Here is a 14,709-nt window from a genome sequence, read left to right on the forward strand (position 1 = left end):
ATAATATTGATAAAATCTGAAGTTGCAGATCTCTTGACTAAGGTATGCAACTTGTCCCTCAAAACGGCTACGGTGCCAGAAGATTGGAGGATAGCAAATGTCACGCCTATTTTTAAAAAGGGAAAGAGGGGGGACCCGGGAAACTATAGGCCGGTCAGCCTAACATCCATACTGGGTAAGATGGTGGAATGCCTCATCAAAGATAGGATCTCAAAACACATAGATGAACAGGCCTTGCTGAGGGAGAGTCAGCATGGCTTCTGTAAGGGTAAGTCTTGCCTCACAAACCTTACAGAATTCTTTGAAAAGGTCAATAGGCATGTGGATTTGGGAGAACCCGTGGACATTATATATCTGGACTTTCAGAAGGCGTTTGACACGGTCCCTCACCAAAGGCTACTGAAAAAACTCCACAGTCAGGGAATTAGAGGACAGGTCCTCTCGTGGATTGAGAACTGGTTGGAGGCCAGGAGGCAGAGAGTGAGTGTCAATGGGCAATTTTCACAATGGAGAGAGGTGAAAAGCGGTGTGCCCCAAGGATCTGTCCTGGGACCGGTGCTTTTCAACCTCTTCATAAATGACCTGGAGACAGGTTTGAGCAGTGAAGTGGCTCAGTTTGCAGATGACACCAAACTTTTCCGAGTGGTGAAGACCAGAAGTGATTGTGAGGAGCTCCAGAAGGATCTCTCCAGACTGGCAGAATGGGCAGCAAAATGGCAGATGCGCTTCAATGTCAGTAAGTGTAAAGTCATGCACATTGGGGCAAAAAATCACAACTTTAGATATAGGCTGATGGGTTCTGAGCAGTTTGTGACAGATCAGGAGAGAGATCTTGGGGTGGTGGTGGACAGGTCGATGAAAGTGTCGACCCAATGTGCGGCGGCAGTGAAGAAGGCCAATTCTATGCTTGGGATCATTAGGAAGGGTATTGAGAACAAAACGGCTAGTATTATAATGCCGTTGTACAAATCTATGGTAAGGCCACACCTGAATATTGTGAATATTGTGAATACTGTGTCCAGTTCTGGTTGCCGCATCTCAAAAAAGACATAGTGGAAATGGAAAAGGTGCAAAAGAGAGCGACTAAGATGATTACGGAGCTGGGGCACCTTCCTTATGAGGAAAGGCTACGGCGTTTGGGCCTAATCAGCCTAGAAAAGAGACGCCTGAGGGGGGACATGATTGAGACGTACAAAATTATGCAGGGGATGGACAGAGTGGATAGGGAGATGCTCTTTACACTCTTACATAATACCAGAACCAGAGGACATCCACTAAAATTGAGTGTTGGGTGGGTTAGGACAGACAAAAGAAAATATTTCTTTACTCAGCGTGTGGTCGGACTGTGGAACTCCTTGCCACAGGATGTGGTGCTGGCGTCTAGCCTAGACGCCTTTAAAAGGGGATTGGACAAGTTTCTGGAGGAAAAATCCATTACGGGGTACAAGCCATGATGCGTATGCGCAACCTCCTGATTTTAGAAATGGGTTGTCAGAATGCCAGATGCAAGGGAGGTCACCAGGATGAGGTCTCTTGTTATATGGTGTGCTTCCTGGGGCATTTGGTGGGCTGCTGTGAGATACAGGAAGCCGGACTAGATGGGCCTATGGCCTGATCCAGTGGGGCTGTTCTTATGTTCTTAATTTAAACATAGAATTTTTCCTCTTTTTTAGAAACCACATATACTTCCCTCTCCATGCTTCTTGTCAATTTTTTTGTCATGTAATGATTTAATTGTATTAATTTTATTAATTCAAGATTAACTGTGATGTAGTAATTTAATGTAAGTAAAAAACTGGTAGTGTGCCCTGACAATTTTAGTGCCTTGTCAGTGTGCTGTGAGCTGAAAAAGGTTGAAAATGGCTGCTCTAGAGGGTGCGATTGGAATTATAATGGTATTGGTAAAAGAATAGGCAACACAGAAGTAGTAAAAGAATAGGCAACACACAACCTCTAGTGGTTGTAAAGGGAAGTGCCAAGCGGTTGGCAAAGGAATACCCCACTGATGTTTCACCTCAGATTCAGGCTGCAGCCACAGTTACTAAAACTTGTATCTGAATTGTCACCTTTTCCTGGATGCCCAGGAACATTCTCCCCCTCTCTGTGCTGCTACGTCACTGTTTAGCTCTTGCTGAAAACAAGCCGTTCCAAAGAAAGGAAGAAAACATGCATTTTGCAAAGCCAAATCTGAAATGTCATTGTTAGGATGTTCTTAGCTCTATTCTCAGGCACGGCACATTCAAGGATGGCCACTCAAAGCCACAAGGAGCTGTCTGAGCAACTGATTTAAGGATCTTTAAGAGACATGGCTACTGTTTCTGTTAATCTATTAGTCACAATTCTTCTTACTTATCAGGGCCAGAGCAAGGTTTTGGAGAACCCCAGAGCAAAGCCCTCCATGGGCCCTCTCCAATGGCAGGTAGTCCCCAGGCCTCAGGCTCCCAGCCCAGCATATAGGGTAGCAGTGGGGAGGGAAACCTTGTTTTCTCAATGCTTCCAGTTTTTGGTTTTTAATTTCTTTTTTATTACACTGTTAAGGGCCTCAGGTCACTTAGAAAAAAAGTGAGATACCAATCTTAGATAAATACACTAAGCCCCCAAGATAGCCACCAGTTCAGTTTCAGAAATTTGTTCAGAAGTTGGAACATTCATAGACTGAAACAGTTGACTCTTGCTGGCCCAGCAATTTCCCACACTGGGGCTGTGGGTCAGGCAGGCAGGCCATTTAACTGAATACAAAGTACAACCAACGGCTGACCCAGCCATGTTTGCAGCAAAACCTTCCATGAACAAAAATTAAGCCATAAAGCAGGTCTGTGTTACCTTCAATAGCAGACAGTCAATGTCCCACCTTTCTGTTTAATACTAAGATTTTAATGTAATTACGAAGTTCAATGCTCATCAACAGGAGGTTGTGGGGGAGTATTGTGGGAACAGACTTACTGCACATGTGAAAGCACCATCATTACCCAGTTATCGTGAGTTATGGGGCAGGGAGAATAATGGATGTATCTTATATTAAAAAAGCATAGTTGAAAACTGCTCTGTAAGCAAAAATAAAAACAAATCATAAGCTTCAAAGAGTTCCACAGATATACTTCATTTTTCAGATCTGAAGTGGCAGAAACAGCCATGACCCCAGGTCCGGGTGCACACACACACACGCCAGTTCCTAAGCTCCACAGCTTCAAAGCAAACAGCATACCCCTAAGCTCTCATTGCTCTCAAATGATGTGTCTGGCAAGAGACATAAAAACATTAATCAAGCGATAGATGCAAATGCTGCATCAATAACTTGACATAAGCCACCCTAATTTAGTAATGATGGCTTGTAAAAGCAAACTTGGCTATCCTAGCAAGGGAATCAAAGAAAATATCAGGGTTCTAATACTTCTGTCCAATTTTCTCTTGTAGTGCCACATGTTAATACATCCTTTTATTTATTTCTATTTTTATGGAGCATCATTCAGTTCTTGCATTACTAAGCAATGACATACTGATTCAGTTTCATCAGTGCGATTATTTCTGCTCACAGCACTACTGCCTCAAGTTTCACGCTGCCTTGAGATTTTGTTTATACAGTATACTTATAATACTGCCTCTTTCACATGGAACTCAAAGCAGCATCCCTAGGTTTCCTCAGTAGTGCGCTGTGCAGGATCAGCTTAGCTTCGGCAAGGTGGCTGCTCTGCTCCATGCCTTCAGACCATGCCCAAGGATCCATAATAGGTTTTGTGCCCAAAACAAAGAGAACAGGACTCTCTCTCAATACATTTATTTTGCCTAGCCAAAAAAGAAAATTACTGGAAGGATGCTGTGTTAATTTATGAATTTAAAATCCATGGCAACATCTCCAGACTTTGGGCTGAAGCTTATGGTGTATGCAACAGCAGAGGGGCTGTTAGTTAGAGGTTCAGACTTGGGTTCAGTAATGGAGCTGAAAAAGTATACAGCCTGTTTGCAGTGAGGGGTCCATTGACAATAGCCCTGCAATAAAGAACCAGATGAAAGCATCAGCATCAGAAGTAAAATTGGCTTTTGAACACAAGAAAGAGCACAACAATGACCAAATCTATGCATTATGTGGAGGTCAGGGGTAAAGTTCTGGGCTGCCCACTTCAAATTGCAGGGTTGGAAACCAGATTTTAGAATGCTGCCCCATGAAAAAAAATCCCTTCATTGCATATAGTCATAAACAAGAAATAAAATAAACAAACAGAAAAAGAAAAAAACGGATCTCTGGTGATTTAAAGGCTGCAATCCTATACAAAATGCCTCAGAACCGAGTCACTGAACTCTGATGGCCTTACTGCCAAGTACAATTGCTTGGGATCTGGCTGCAACTACACAGAATGCAGAAGGGACTTGGTCCTGGCTTAACAGTAAAAAGGTGGCAGAGCAGCTTTTAAACTGATCCCTGGGGGAAGGCCGACAGGAGCCGAGGGGCATCTGGTTCGGGACTCCTCATCCCTATGGGACGAGGATGGGGCGCTTAGAGAACAGGTAAAGGCATTCCCAAGAAATTGGGAATGGTAGCGTGATGGGATGTGACAGACGGTTTGGCACAGTGAGAGGATGTGGGGACAAAGGAGCTAATAAGCAGCCCATCCTGGGGCATTCCATGTACGAATGCTTTTGTGCAAATGCCCAAAGTCTCTGAGCAAAGATGGGAGAACTGGAATGTCTGGTGACAAGGGAAAACACTGACATAGTGGGCATAACGGAAACCTGGTGGAATGGAGAGAATCAGTGGGATAACGCAATCCCGGGCTATAAACTCTACAGGAGGGACAGGCAGGGGCATGTTGGAGGTGGGGTGGCCATTTATGTTAAGGAAGGGATAGAATCCAGCAAAGTAGAGATTGAAGACGGGTCAGACTCCACCACAGAATCTCTGTGGGTTAAATTACCAGGCCCGTGGAGCGATGTAATACTGGGGGTGTACTATCGTCCTCCAGATCGGAAATTGGAAGGGGACCTTGAAATGAGGAAACAAATCAGGGAGGTGACAAGGAGGGACAGGGTTGTAATCATGGGGGACTTCAATTATCCTCATATTGACTGGGTCAATTTGTGTTCTGGTCACGAAAAGGAGACCAGATTCCTTGACATGTTAAATGACTGTGCCTTAAAGCAGCTAGTCATAGCCCACCAGAGGACAGGTGACTGGATTTAATATTGTGCGGTACGCAGGACCTGGTTAGAGATGTAAACGTTACTGAGCCATTGGGGAACAGTGATCATGCTGCCATCCGTTTTGACGTGCACGTTGGGGGAAGAATACCAGGCAAATCTCTCACAAAAACCCTTGACTTCCGACAAGCGGACTTCCCTCAAATGAGGAGGCTGGTTAGAAGGCGGTTGAAAGGGAAGGTAAAAAGAGTCCAAACTCTCCAGAGTACATGGAGGCTGCTCAAATCAACAGTAATAGAGGTCCAGCGGAAGCGTATACCACAAAGGAAGAAGGGCTCGACTAAGTCAAGAGGGTGCCCGCATGGCTAACCAGCCAAGTTAGAGAGGCTGTGAAGGGCAAGGAAGCTTCCTTCCGTAAATGGAAGTCTTGCCCTAATGAGGAGAATAAAAAGGAACATAAACTGTGGCAAAAGAAATGTAAGAAGGTGATACTGGAGGCCAAGTGAGACTATGAGGAATGCATGGCCAGCAACATTAAGGGGAATAATAAAAGCTTCTTCAAATATGTTAGAAGCAGGAAACCCGCCAGAGAAGCGGTTGGCCCTCTGGATGGTGAGAGAGGGAAAGGGGAGATAAAAGGAGACTTAGAGATGGCAGAGAAATTAAATGAGTTCTTTGCATCTGTCTTCATGGCAGAAGACCTCGGGCAGATACCGCTGCCCGAACGGTCCCTCCTGACCGACGAGTTAAGTCAGATAGAGGTTAAAAGAGAAGATGTTTCAGACCTCATTGATAAATTAAAGATCAATAAGTCACCGGGCCCTGATGGCATCCACCCAAGAGTTGTTAAGGAATTGAAGAATGAAGTTGCTGAAATCTTGACTAAAATATGCAACTTGTCTCTCAAAACAGCCACAGTACCAGAGTATTGGAGGATAGCAAATGTCATGCCGATCTTTAAAAAGGGAAAGAGGGGGAAACTATAGGCTGGTCAGCCTAACATCTAAACCGGGTAAGATGGTGGAATGCCTCAGCAAAGAATGAATCTCAAAACACATAGATGAACAAGCCTTGCGAGGGAGAATCAGCATGGCTTCTGTAAGGGTAGGTCTTGCCTCATGAACCTTTTAGAATTCTTTGAAAAGGTCAACAGGCATGTGGATGCAGGAGAACCGGTAGACATCATATATCTGGACTTTCAGAAGGCGTTCGACACGGTCCCTCACCAAAGGCTACTGAAAAAACTCCACAGGGAATTAGAGGGCAGGTCCTCTTCTGGACTGAGACCTGGTTGAAGACCAGGAAACAGAGAGTGGTGTAGTGGTGTCAACAGGCAATTTTCACAATGGAGAGAGGTGAAAAGCAATGTGCCCCAAGGATCTGTCCTGGGACCGGTGCTCTTCAACCTCTTCATAAATGACCTGGAGACAGGGGTGAGCAGTGAGGTGGCAAAGTTTGCAGACGACACCAAACTTTTCCGAGTGGTGAACACCAGAAGCGATTGTGAGGAGCTCCAGAAGGATCTCTCTAAACTGGCAGAATGGGCAGCAAAATGGCAGATGCATAAGAACATAAGAACATCCCCACTGGATCAGGCCATAGGCCCATCTAGTCCAGCTTCCTGTATCCCACAGCGGCCCACCAAATGCCCCAGGGAGCACACCAGATAACAAGAGACCTCATCCTGGTGCCCTCCCTTGCATCTGGCATTCTGACATAACCCATTTCTAAAATCAGGAGGTTGCGCATACACATCATGGCTTGTACCCCGTAATGGATTTTTCCTCCAGAAACTTGTCCAATCCCCTTTTAAAGGCGTCTAGGTTAGAAACACCATGCGTTTCAATGTAAGTAAGTGTAAAGTCATGCACATTGGGGCAAAAAATCAAAACTTCACATATAGGCTGATGGGTTCTGAGCTGTCTGTGAGAGATAAGGAGAGAGATCTTGGGGTGGTGGTGGACAGGTCGATGAAAGTGTTGACTCAATGTGCGGCGGCAGTAAAGAAGGCCAATTCTATGCTTGGGATCATTAGAAAAGGTATTGAGAACAAAACGGCTCATATTATAATGCCGTTGTACAAACTGATGGTAAGGCCACACCTGGAGTATTGTGTCCAGTTCTGGTTGCCACATCTCAAAAAGGACATAACGGAAATGGAAAAGGTGCAAAAGAGGGCAACTAAGAGGATTGCTGGGCTGGGGCATCTTCCTTATGAGGAAAGGCTACGGCGTTTGGGCCTCTTCAGCCTAGAAAAGAGGCGCTTGAGGGGGGACATGATTGAGACATACAAAATTATGCATGGGAAGGATAAAGTGGATAGAGGGATGCTCTTTACACTCTCACATAAATACCAGAACAAGGGGACATCCACTAAAATTGAGTGTTGGGAGAGTTAGGACAGACAAAAGAAAATATTTCTTTACTCAGCGTGTGGTTGGTCTGTGAAACTCCTTGCCACAGGATGTGGTGACAGCATCTGGCCTGGATGCCTTTAAAAGGGGATTGGACAAGTTTCTGGAAGAAAAATCCATTATGGGGTACAAGCCATGATGTGTATGTGCAACCTGGGTTATGTCAGAATGTCAGATGCAAGGGAGGCACCAGGATGCAGGTCTCTTGTTATCTGGTGTGCTCCCTGGGGCATTTGGTGGGCCACTATGAGATACAGGAAGTTGGACTAGATGGGCCTATGGCCCGATCCAGTGGGGCTGTTCTTATGTTAACAAAGTCTTATGCAAAGTATGTCAAAGCATAATGAACAAGTTGCTCCCTTGTTCAACACCCAAGTTGAACCCCAACTTCTAGCTTACATCTTTCTAATGAAGTTGTTCATCCCAACTAAGATGGCCCTATGATTTGATACGATTTCCTCCAAGCTTATTTTCTTTAATAATAACGGAACACTATTTGCACAGCACTTTCTGAATATGCAAAATGGTTGACATGCATTCTCTTGGCAAGGTTCCCACAACAACCCTCTAAGAATTATTAATGCCATATTGCAGACAGAAGGACTAAGTCTGAGAGGAAGTGGTTTGCCTAAGGCCATTGAGTGAGTTCATGGCAGAATCAAACCAGGGAAGTCTAAAGTCATGCAGCTCAGTTTCTTAGACATTAAGCTGCAATGGTTCCCAGTTGTAAATGACATTTTCTTTAACGTAACATCTGTTTATTGCACTGTCTTACGTAATATCAAAGCTGTTACGTCTACTCTCACGGGCCCAAACTGTCTGATAGACCTGAACAGCCTGGCTGGATATTTCTCTGCCGCAAGGTTACATTCTTCCTTTCCTTTTGAAGCACGGAGGAAACAGAACTAAGCAAATACCTTTTCATCTGAAATCTGCACAAGACCTGTGCTAACCGAGAGGCCAGGAATCAGATGATATTCCATCCACAGAACAGCACCATGACTCTTTCCCGCCCTGGAAGACAAGAGATTCAGGTATTGATTTCTTCAAACCGTGAAGACTGCCAGCCGACAAGACTGTGCATTAAGTAGTGTGCAAATTCCTTTTGAAGTATGAGTAATATTCTTCCCCGATCGGCAGTCTGGGCTGGACAGACAATAGGGAAAGAATGCTACTCTGGAACAGCCAAAAACCACAGGGTAGGGGGTGGGGGGGAGGATCAAGCCATCATTCAATAGGTGAATGCAATAGTGGAACTTCTGGCAGGGATCCAGGCAATGCATACAGGGCACATAGGACAGTAGCTGAAGTCACTCACTGAAGATATGTAGCAGGATTGAAAAGCATCCATATTGAATGTTACAGGCACAGAAAGTTGTTGACTGCAGGCTTCAGCTGTAAGCATCTGGCTTCTTACACACAACATCTTTTTTAAAAAATGTTTTAGGTTTCAGAGTTGTGTGACTAAATTTTAGAAGGTGTTGGTCAAAAACTCCAAGATGACATATTCTGGAAGAGCCTTCCAGCAGTCATGAAAACAAAAGAACAGTCAAGAGAACCTCAGCTTCTTTTCCTCTCTGTGATCAGGGTCTCCAAAGCAGCGAGGAATGCAATTTTCAAATTCTGCAAGCAGAAATCCCAATAATACATCTTGGGCAAGGTGCCCAGTTTTCAGAGGCTTTTTAATAGAAAAGACTGAATGGCATGGGAGGAAGTGGATAGATTGCGAATGCCTTGGGGCAGAGGAGGGGCAAGAAGGCAAATAGATCCTCAAAGGCAGGGAGACATGAAATGAAAGGTCACGGGAGGGATCCAAAGGAATGAGTTCTACTTCTCTAAACATGAAAGTCAACTTCTCTATCATGCTTTAAGTTACACCCTACAGCCATGAAAGCAAGTAACATGATTTTTTTCATCATTATGCTTCTTCTAGTTAGTACTTTAGAAACTAGCTATTACTAGATTATGTGTTTAATAAATAAATTAGAGCCATTTCAGGAGGGGGAATTATATCAATGGAAAGGGAGAGGAAGGTTTAATCCTTTCCTCGTCCATAGTGCTCAGTTCTAAATCTCCCTCACAACCTGAAATGTTATTTGACTGCACTTTAAATCCAATTAGGAGAAAGTTGCTGAATAAACTGTAGGCAGGGATGTAGTTAAAACTCCCCATTGCTTTCCTTAAGGAAGAACAACAAAAATGCCAGGATTCCTAACACATGCCATTAACTGCACAGGAAATGTTTGTTACTTCAAAGTTTGTATTATCAAGTTTCCACAGAAAACAGGCATTCTTCATACACTCATGGCTCAGGAGCAGGGTTTCCAGATACAATGGAGGACAGAGTGCCTATACCTTTAACCACTGCAGAGAAGAGGGAATTTTGGCAGGTGCAACTTTTAAAAACCTTCCGTGTTGAGCTGCACCTGCTAAAATTTCCTCTTCTGCGCAGTGGTTAAAGGTATAGGCCAGTGTTTCTCAAACTGTGGGTCAGGACCCACTAGGTAGGTCACCATTAATTTCAATTTTTTATTTTTAATATATTAGACTTAATGCTACCAAGGTATGTAACTGCATTTAAAGAAATGTCACAAATCTGTATGTTTAACAGGCTACTATGAAGATGCTTCTAACAATGATAGTAAATGGGACTCACTCCTGGGTACGTGTGGGTAGAATTGCAGCCCAGGATTGTTAGAAATTTTCCTGCTTGATGATGTCACTTCTGGCCGTGACATCACTTCTGGTGAGTCCTGACAGATTCTCATTCTAAAAAGTGGGTCCCAGTGCTAAAAGAGTGAGAACCACTGGTATAGGCATTCAGTCCTCCATTTTATCTGGTCACCCTGCTCAGAAGTAGCACCAGCCACATTTGATTTAAATCAAGAGGCAAGATGGGGTCAACACTGAGACTGAGAGGCAGGACAACAGTTTGAGGAACTCTGCATGGTAATGCTAACACCATCTGAGCAAAGCAGCACCTAAAACGTCTAACCATCTCATGTGTGCTTTCCAAAAGTGTGCCTATGGGCCTGCAAAAACCAGCCTGGCTACGTTCCATGAAAGTGGGAGGAACATAGGCATTGAAGCAAACGTCTGCTGTTTTGTTTTAGCTAACAGCTCTTATGGTGAAACCTGATTGCTGGCACAAGCTATATGATACTATCTCAAACATCAACATTTGATGTTTAAAAAAGAATCATTCTACAGACAAATATTGATCTTTACTGCACAGAATGTTCCAATATTTCACAGCTGGTGAAGCGATAACACCATAATTCGGTAGAGTGATAACACCATACACTGCATGCTGGACCAGAAAGAAATGATCAATCAAGAACAGATGGTTGTATTTAGAAAGAACGTCACTACAGACTGATTCAGATTCGATCGTGACAATGCAATTCATAATGTATGCCTTAACAGCCCAGTGAGCTGACACATATATGAAAAATGTTTGTTAAATACAAGCGGCAAAGATATCCTGTTCTCCAGACTCTCTTCCTTCAGCTCCAAAACTCATACCGTCACCTTGAAATAATGGAATCTATTATTGACTGTTTAATTATATATTTATATCACAACCATTCATGTACACAGTAGTTTAATTAAGAGAGAATATGGGTCCCTGCCCAAGGACCTTTCCGGGGACATAAGCTAAACAACATAGGAAGAGAAGGAGAGGGGAGGCAAAGACAGACAGGGAAGTGTTTGTCATGGGTACAGGACAGCTGTTCCCAAACTGTAATTGAAAGTTGGGACCACTATAAGGGTGCAATCCTAACCAACTGCCCAGCACTGGCATAGCTGAGCCAGTGCGTCATGTGCTGCATCCTGCAGTTGGGGGGCAACCACGAAGGCCTCCTCAAGATAAGGCAATGTTTGTTCCCTTACCTCGGAGTTGCACTGTCCTTACCTTGCTGCTGGAATGTTGGCTTAGGATTGCGCCCTCAGTATTTGACACAAGGGGAGGCAAGGGACAGCAGCAATGGCACCTCCACAATCGTGTCGCCACCGCAAAAAAGGGTTTTCACATACCTGGGGGTAGCACAGTATCTCCAGAGGGTGCAAGGTCCTGCGGCCCCCCTCTATGGATATTCCTGCGCCTCAGAACTGCTCCCTTGGACTACAAACACGTCAGAGAGCCATTCTGAGGTGTGGGGAGGCCTGCAGGGGGAGGCGCAGGCCCTCCAATCCCTCCAGAGGGCTGATGCAACCCCCAAGTACAAGAAAACCCCCTTTTTCATGGCAGCAGAATCCAAGATACTGCTACTGCTGTCACTATATGTTGACATCCCCCTTAAGGGGGTAGCAACTGGATCCAGCTGGGCTGGGGCATCGTGATGCTCAATTTAGGAACCTCTGGTATAGGGTGTAGTCATGCACCCTCTTCTGAAAACACCCTCCCTTTTTCCTGAGAGTGCCCTGCATACATCAGCCTGTCACACCCTTCATTCTGTCAAAAGCTCTGGTCATATATCAAAGGTAATCTCCTCCCTTAAATGTACAAACTAAATCCCCTACATACCTATTCTGTCCTAGAGTCTGAAGGAAGTAGGTATCTCAAAGCAGCTAGTTCATGCCTGCACAAAAGCACCACACTCTGCTTGTGCAAAAGTACTGGTGTGGCCATCTGTAAGTCAGGGAGCCAGTGTATTCCCAGGACCTGTGTTCCCATGACCTGTGTTCCCTTCAGGAAATGGCAAAGTTCTGCAGTGGCTGCAAGGGGCAGATCTGAAGTGCCCAGCTATGATGCCACCATCACTGCCAAGCTCTGGAGCACTGACAGAAGTTCCACAGGACCTCCATTGCAACTACACATCTGTTTACAGGGAACATTGTCCATTTACTGTCCAGTATCATTCAGAATCAGTACCCCTGGCCACAACCTTCCTGGATCCCTGCTGGGTTCAGCTCACACCTAGTTCTTGATCCAATCAGCTCTTCTGACTTGGAAGTGGAACATTTGAGGGTCCATTAATTGCAAACGGACCTATTAGAACTTGGGGGTTGGGGCTAGTTTCTCCAAAATGGAGGAAAAGGGATTGCTGATCAGATGGGTTACTGTGTGAGATGCTAACTAAGTGAGAAGGAATGCTGGTGCTGTCCAGCGTGGACACAGTTAATACCCTGGGAGTATTAACACAGCACTACCCTGGGGGTTCACTATAGGTATTTTACCAAGTAACACAAACAAAAATCAACAACAAAGAAGCCACAGGTCCATGACCCAAGGAGCTGACAGTATAGCATTCTCCTAGAGGAAGAAATAACTAACAGAAGAGGAATATGCACCAGACCAGGTCCACATCCATAGACTTCATGGAAGATGTGGACTTGCTGGAGGGATTAGAATGAAGAGGGAGAAGAAAGTTGGGTTGTGTAGGTTCTGGATTCAGCTCAGCTGCAGAGGGAATGGAATTGTGATGCATGAACTTGTGGGCTTGATGCTATTTTGCATTATAACCCAGCTAACAAACTTGTAAGTCTATTCTACCAATACTAGGTAATGACAGGTGGCATCTATACAGCAGAACATTTTGTAGACATCACCTTGTTGCAATCCTCTTTAACCACCTGCCCAATTGCCACTTGAATTCCTGTCTAGATGAGTGATAGCCGAGGGCCTTTATACATTTTTTGTCACGCTGTTAACAGTGGCACTTTGAGCAGCGCATGAGGTGCTGGTGAGGTCCTCAGAAGTCAGCAAGATCCTGCTGGTTGTTTGTTGTTTTTTTTAATGCCAACAATGGTGTAAAACAAAATCAGTCTTACTAACCTTATACTGCAGGTGGCAGGGGGAGGAGGTTGAGGCAGAGAGAGAATGGCAGGACTTAAAGTCAAGAGCTCCCACAGTTCCTCAGCAAATACATGACCATTTTCAGGCTCGCTGCCACAGTCCAATGAAAACAATTCACATATTTTCTCTTTAAGATGCTCACCTCTGCAGATTTAGGATCCCTTCTTTCCTGATGGTGTGCTCTGGCACAGTTTGTCGGAAGTCAAATGTCAAGACTTCCACCGGCTCAGATATTGATTTGCAAGGATATTCCCACAGTGGATGAGGTTCTGCTTCCCTTGCCTCCCTGAAGTCCAAGGAGTACTATGGAAGGAAAGAAAATGCAAGAAGCAAGGCCTTGTAACTCCTAAGTATTTATGTTATTAAGGTTCTTATGTTCATAAGTGGGACAGAGCAGACTATTACCACTGCCCTGTACAGACTCATTCTTGTTGACCCATCTCGAGTCAATGAATGAGAGGACAGATCTAAGCCCTTCTCTCTCTCTCTCTCCTCAAGGTAAGGGAATATTTGTTCCCTCACCTCGGGGCTACATTGCAGCTGCATTGGCACTGGAAAACTGAATAGGATTGGGCCCTTTCTCTGCTGTTATCACTCTGCCAAGATTCTCAGGTTGCATGCATGGTTTCAGGCTTCTGTGATTGTCAGAAAAGATTTGGTTCTCAATTAGATGGATATATTCTACCCCTTTGTAACTATGTTCAAACATGTACTCTCTTCATTGCAATTTCCGCTACAGCTTTGCAGCTGCTAACGTGACTCATTAAACTTGCCATCCCAGACGTTTCTAAGTGGTACTTTCAAATAACTACACATTTTGGCAATTAAGTTAATTGGTCCTGCGGGCTGAGGACTTGCAAGCATCCCTTAATACTATAAGAAGAATGTAGTTCAGAAGTTCTTATGAGGCAGTCATTTGGTTAACGTCATTGCGCCGTTGCTTGTCTGCTCATTTTTGCCTATTGTAAGATTTTGTTGCTGCTGCTTGTCTACTGTTTACTGATGATCTTACTAAATAGGCTCACTGTTTATGCTACAGTTGTGTCTTGTAAGACTGTACAGCCTGCGATTTCCAGTGCTTGGTTTTGTACTATTTTTCTGCAGATTATGATAGAGTTTTATGAGCATTTTAGTATTTTCATTAATTGAAGCAGGTTTTAATATTGCATATCCCTCAGATTCCCTAGGACAGAGAGGTTACTCAAATATTATTCATAACAGAATAAAATAAAGCACATGGCTTGGAAATCTCCAAATTTCTTCTAATAGCAGCTGCTTAGACTGTGGGGGCATTAAGAAAAATATAAAGTGACTGCTGGTAAGATTTTGAGCCATTTGTGCAGCCAACTGGAAGGAAAAGTA

General features: G+C 44.3%; 1 protein-coding gene across 4 annotated transcripts in view; it reads right to left on the minus strand.

Annotated features, from left to right (window-relative positions):
- Positions 1–3,759: 3,759 nt before the first annotated feature.
- Positions 3,760–14,709, minus strand: part of PRMT7 (protein arginine methyltransferase 7) — a 41,263-nt gene continuing 30,313 nt past the window's right edge. For all 4 annotated transcript variants that reach the window (XM_066637577.1, XM_066637579.1, XM_066637576.1 and 1 more), the window contains 3 exons: positions 13,490–13,650; positions 8,465–8,561; positions 3,760–3,987 (listed from right to left, as the gene is read on the minus strand). In XM_066637577.1, coding sequence (XP_066493674.1) covers positions 3,820–3,987; positions 8,465–8,561; positions 13,490–13,650 — 426 coding nt within the window. In that variant the 3' untranslated portion in view covers positions 3,760–3,819. The remainder of the gene's footprint in view (positions 3,988–8,464; positions 8,562–13,489; positions 13,651–14,709) is intronic.

This window comes from Tiliqua scincoides, chromosome 9 (assembly GCF_035046505.1).
Source record: "Tiliqua scincoides isolate rTilSci1 chromosome 9, rTilSci1.hap2, whole genome shotgun sequence".
Classification (NCBI taxonomy): domain Eukaryota; kingdom Metazoa; phylum Chordata; class Lepidosauria; order Squamata; family Scincidae; genus Tiliqua; species Tiliqua scincoides.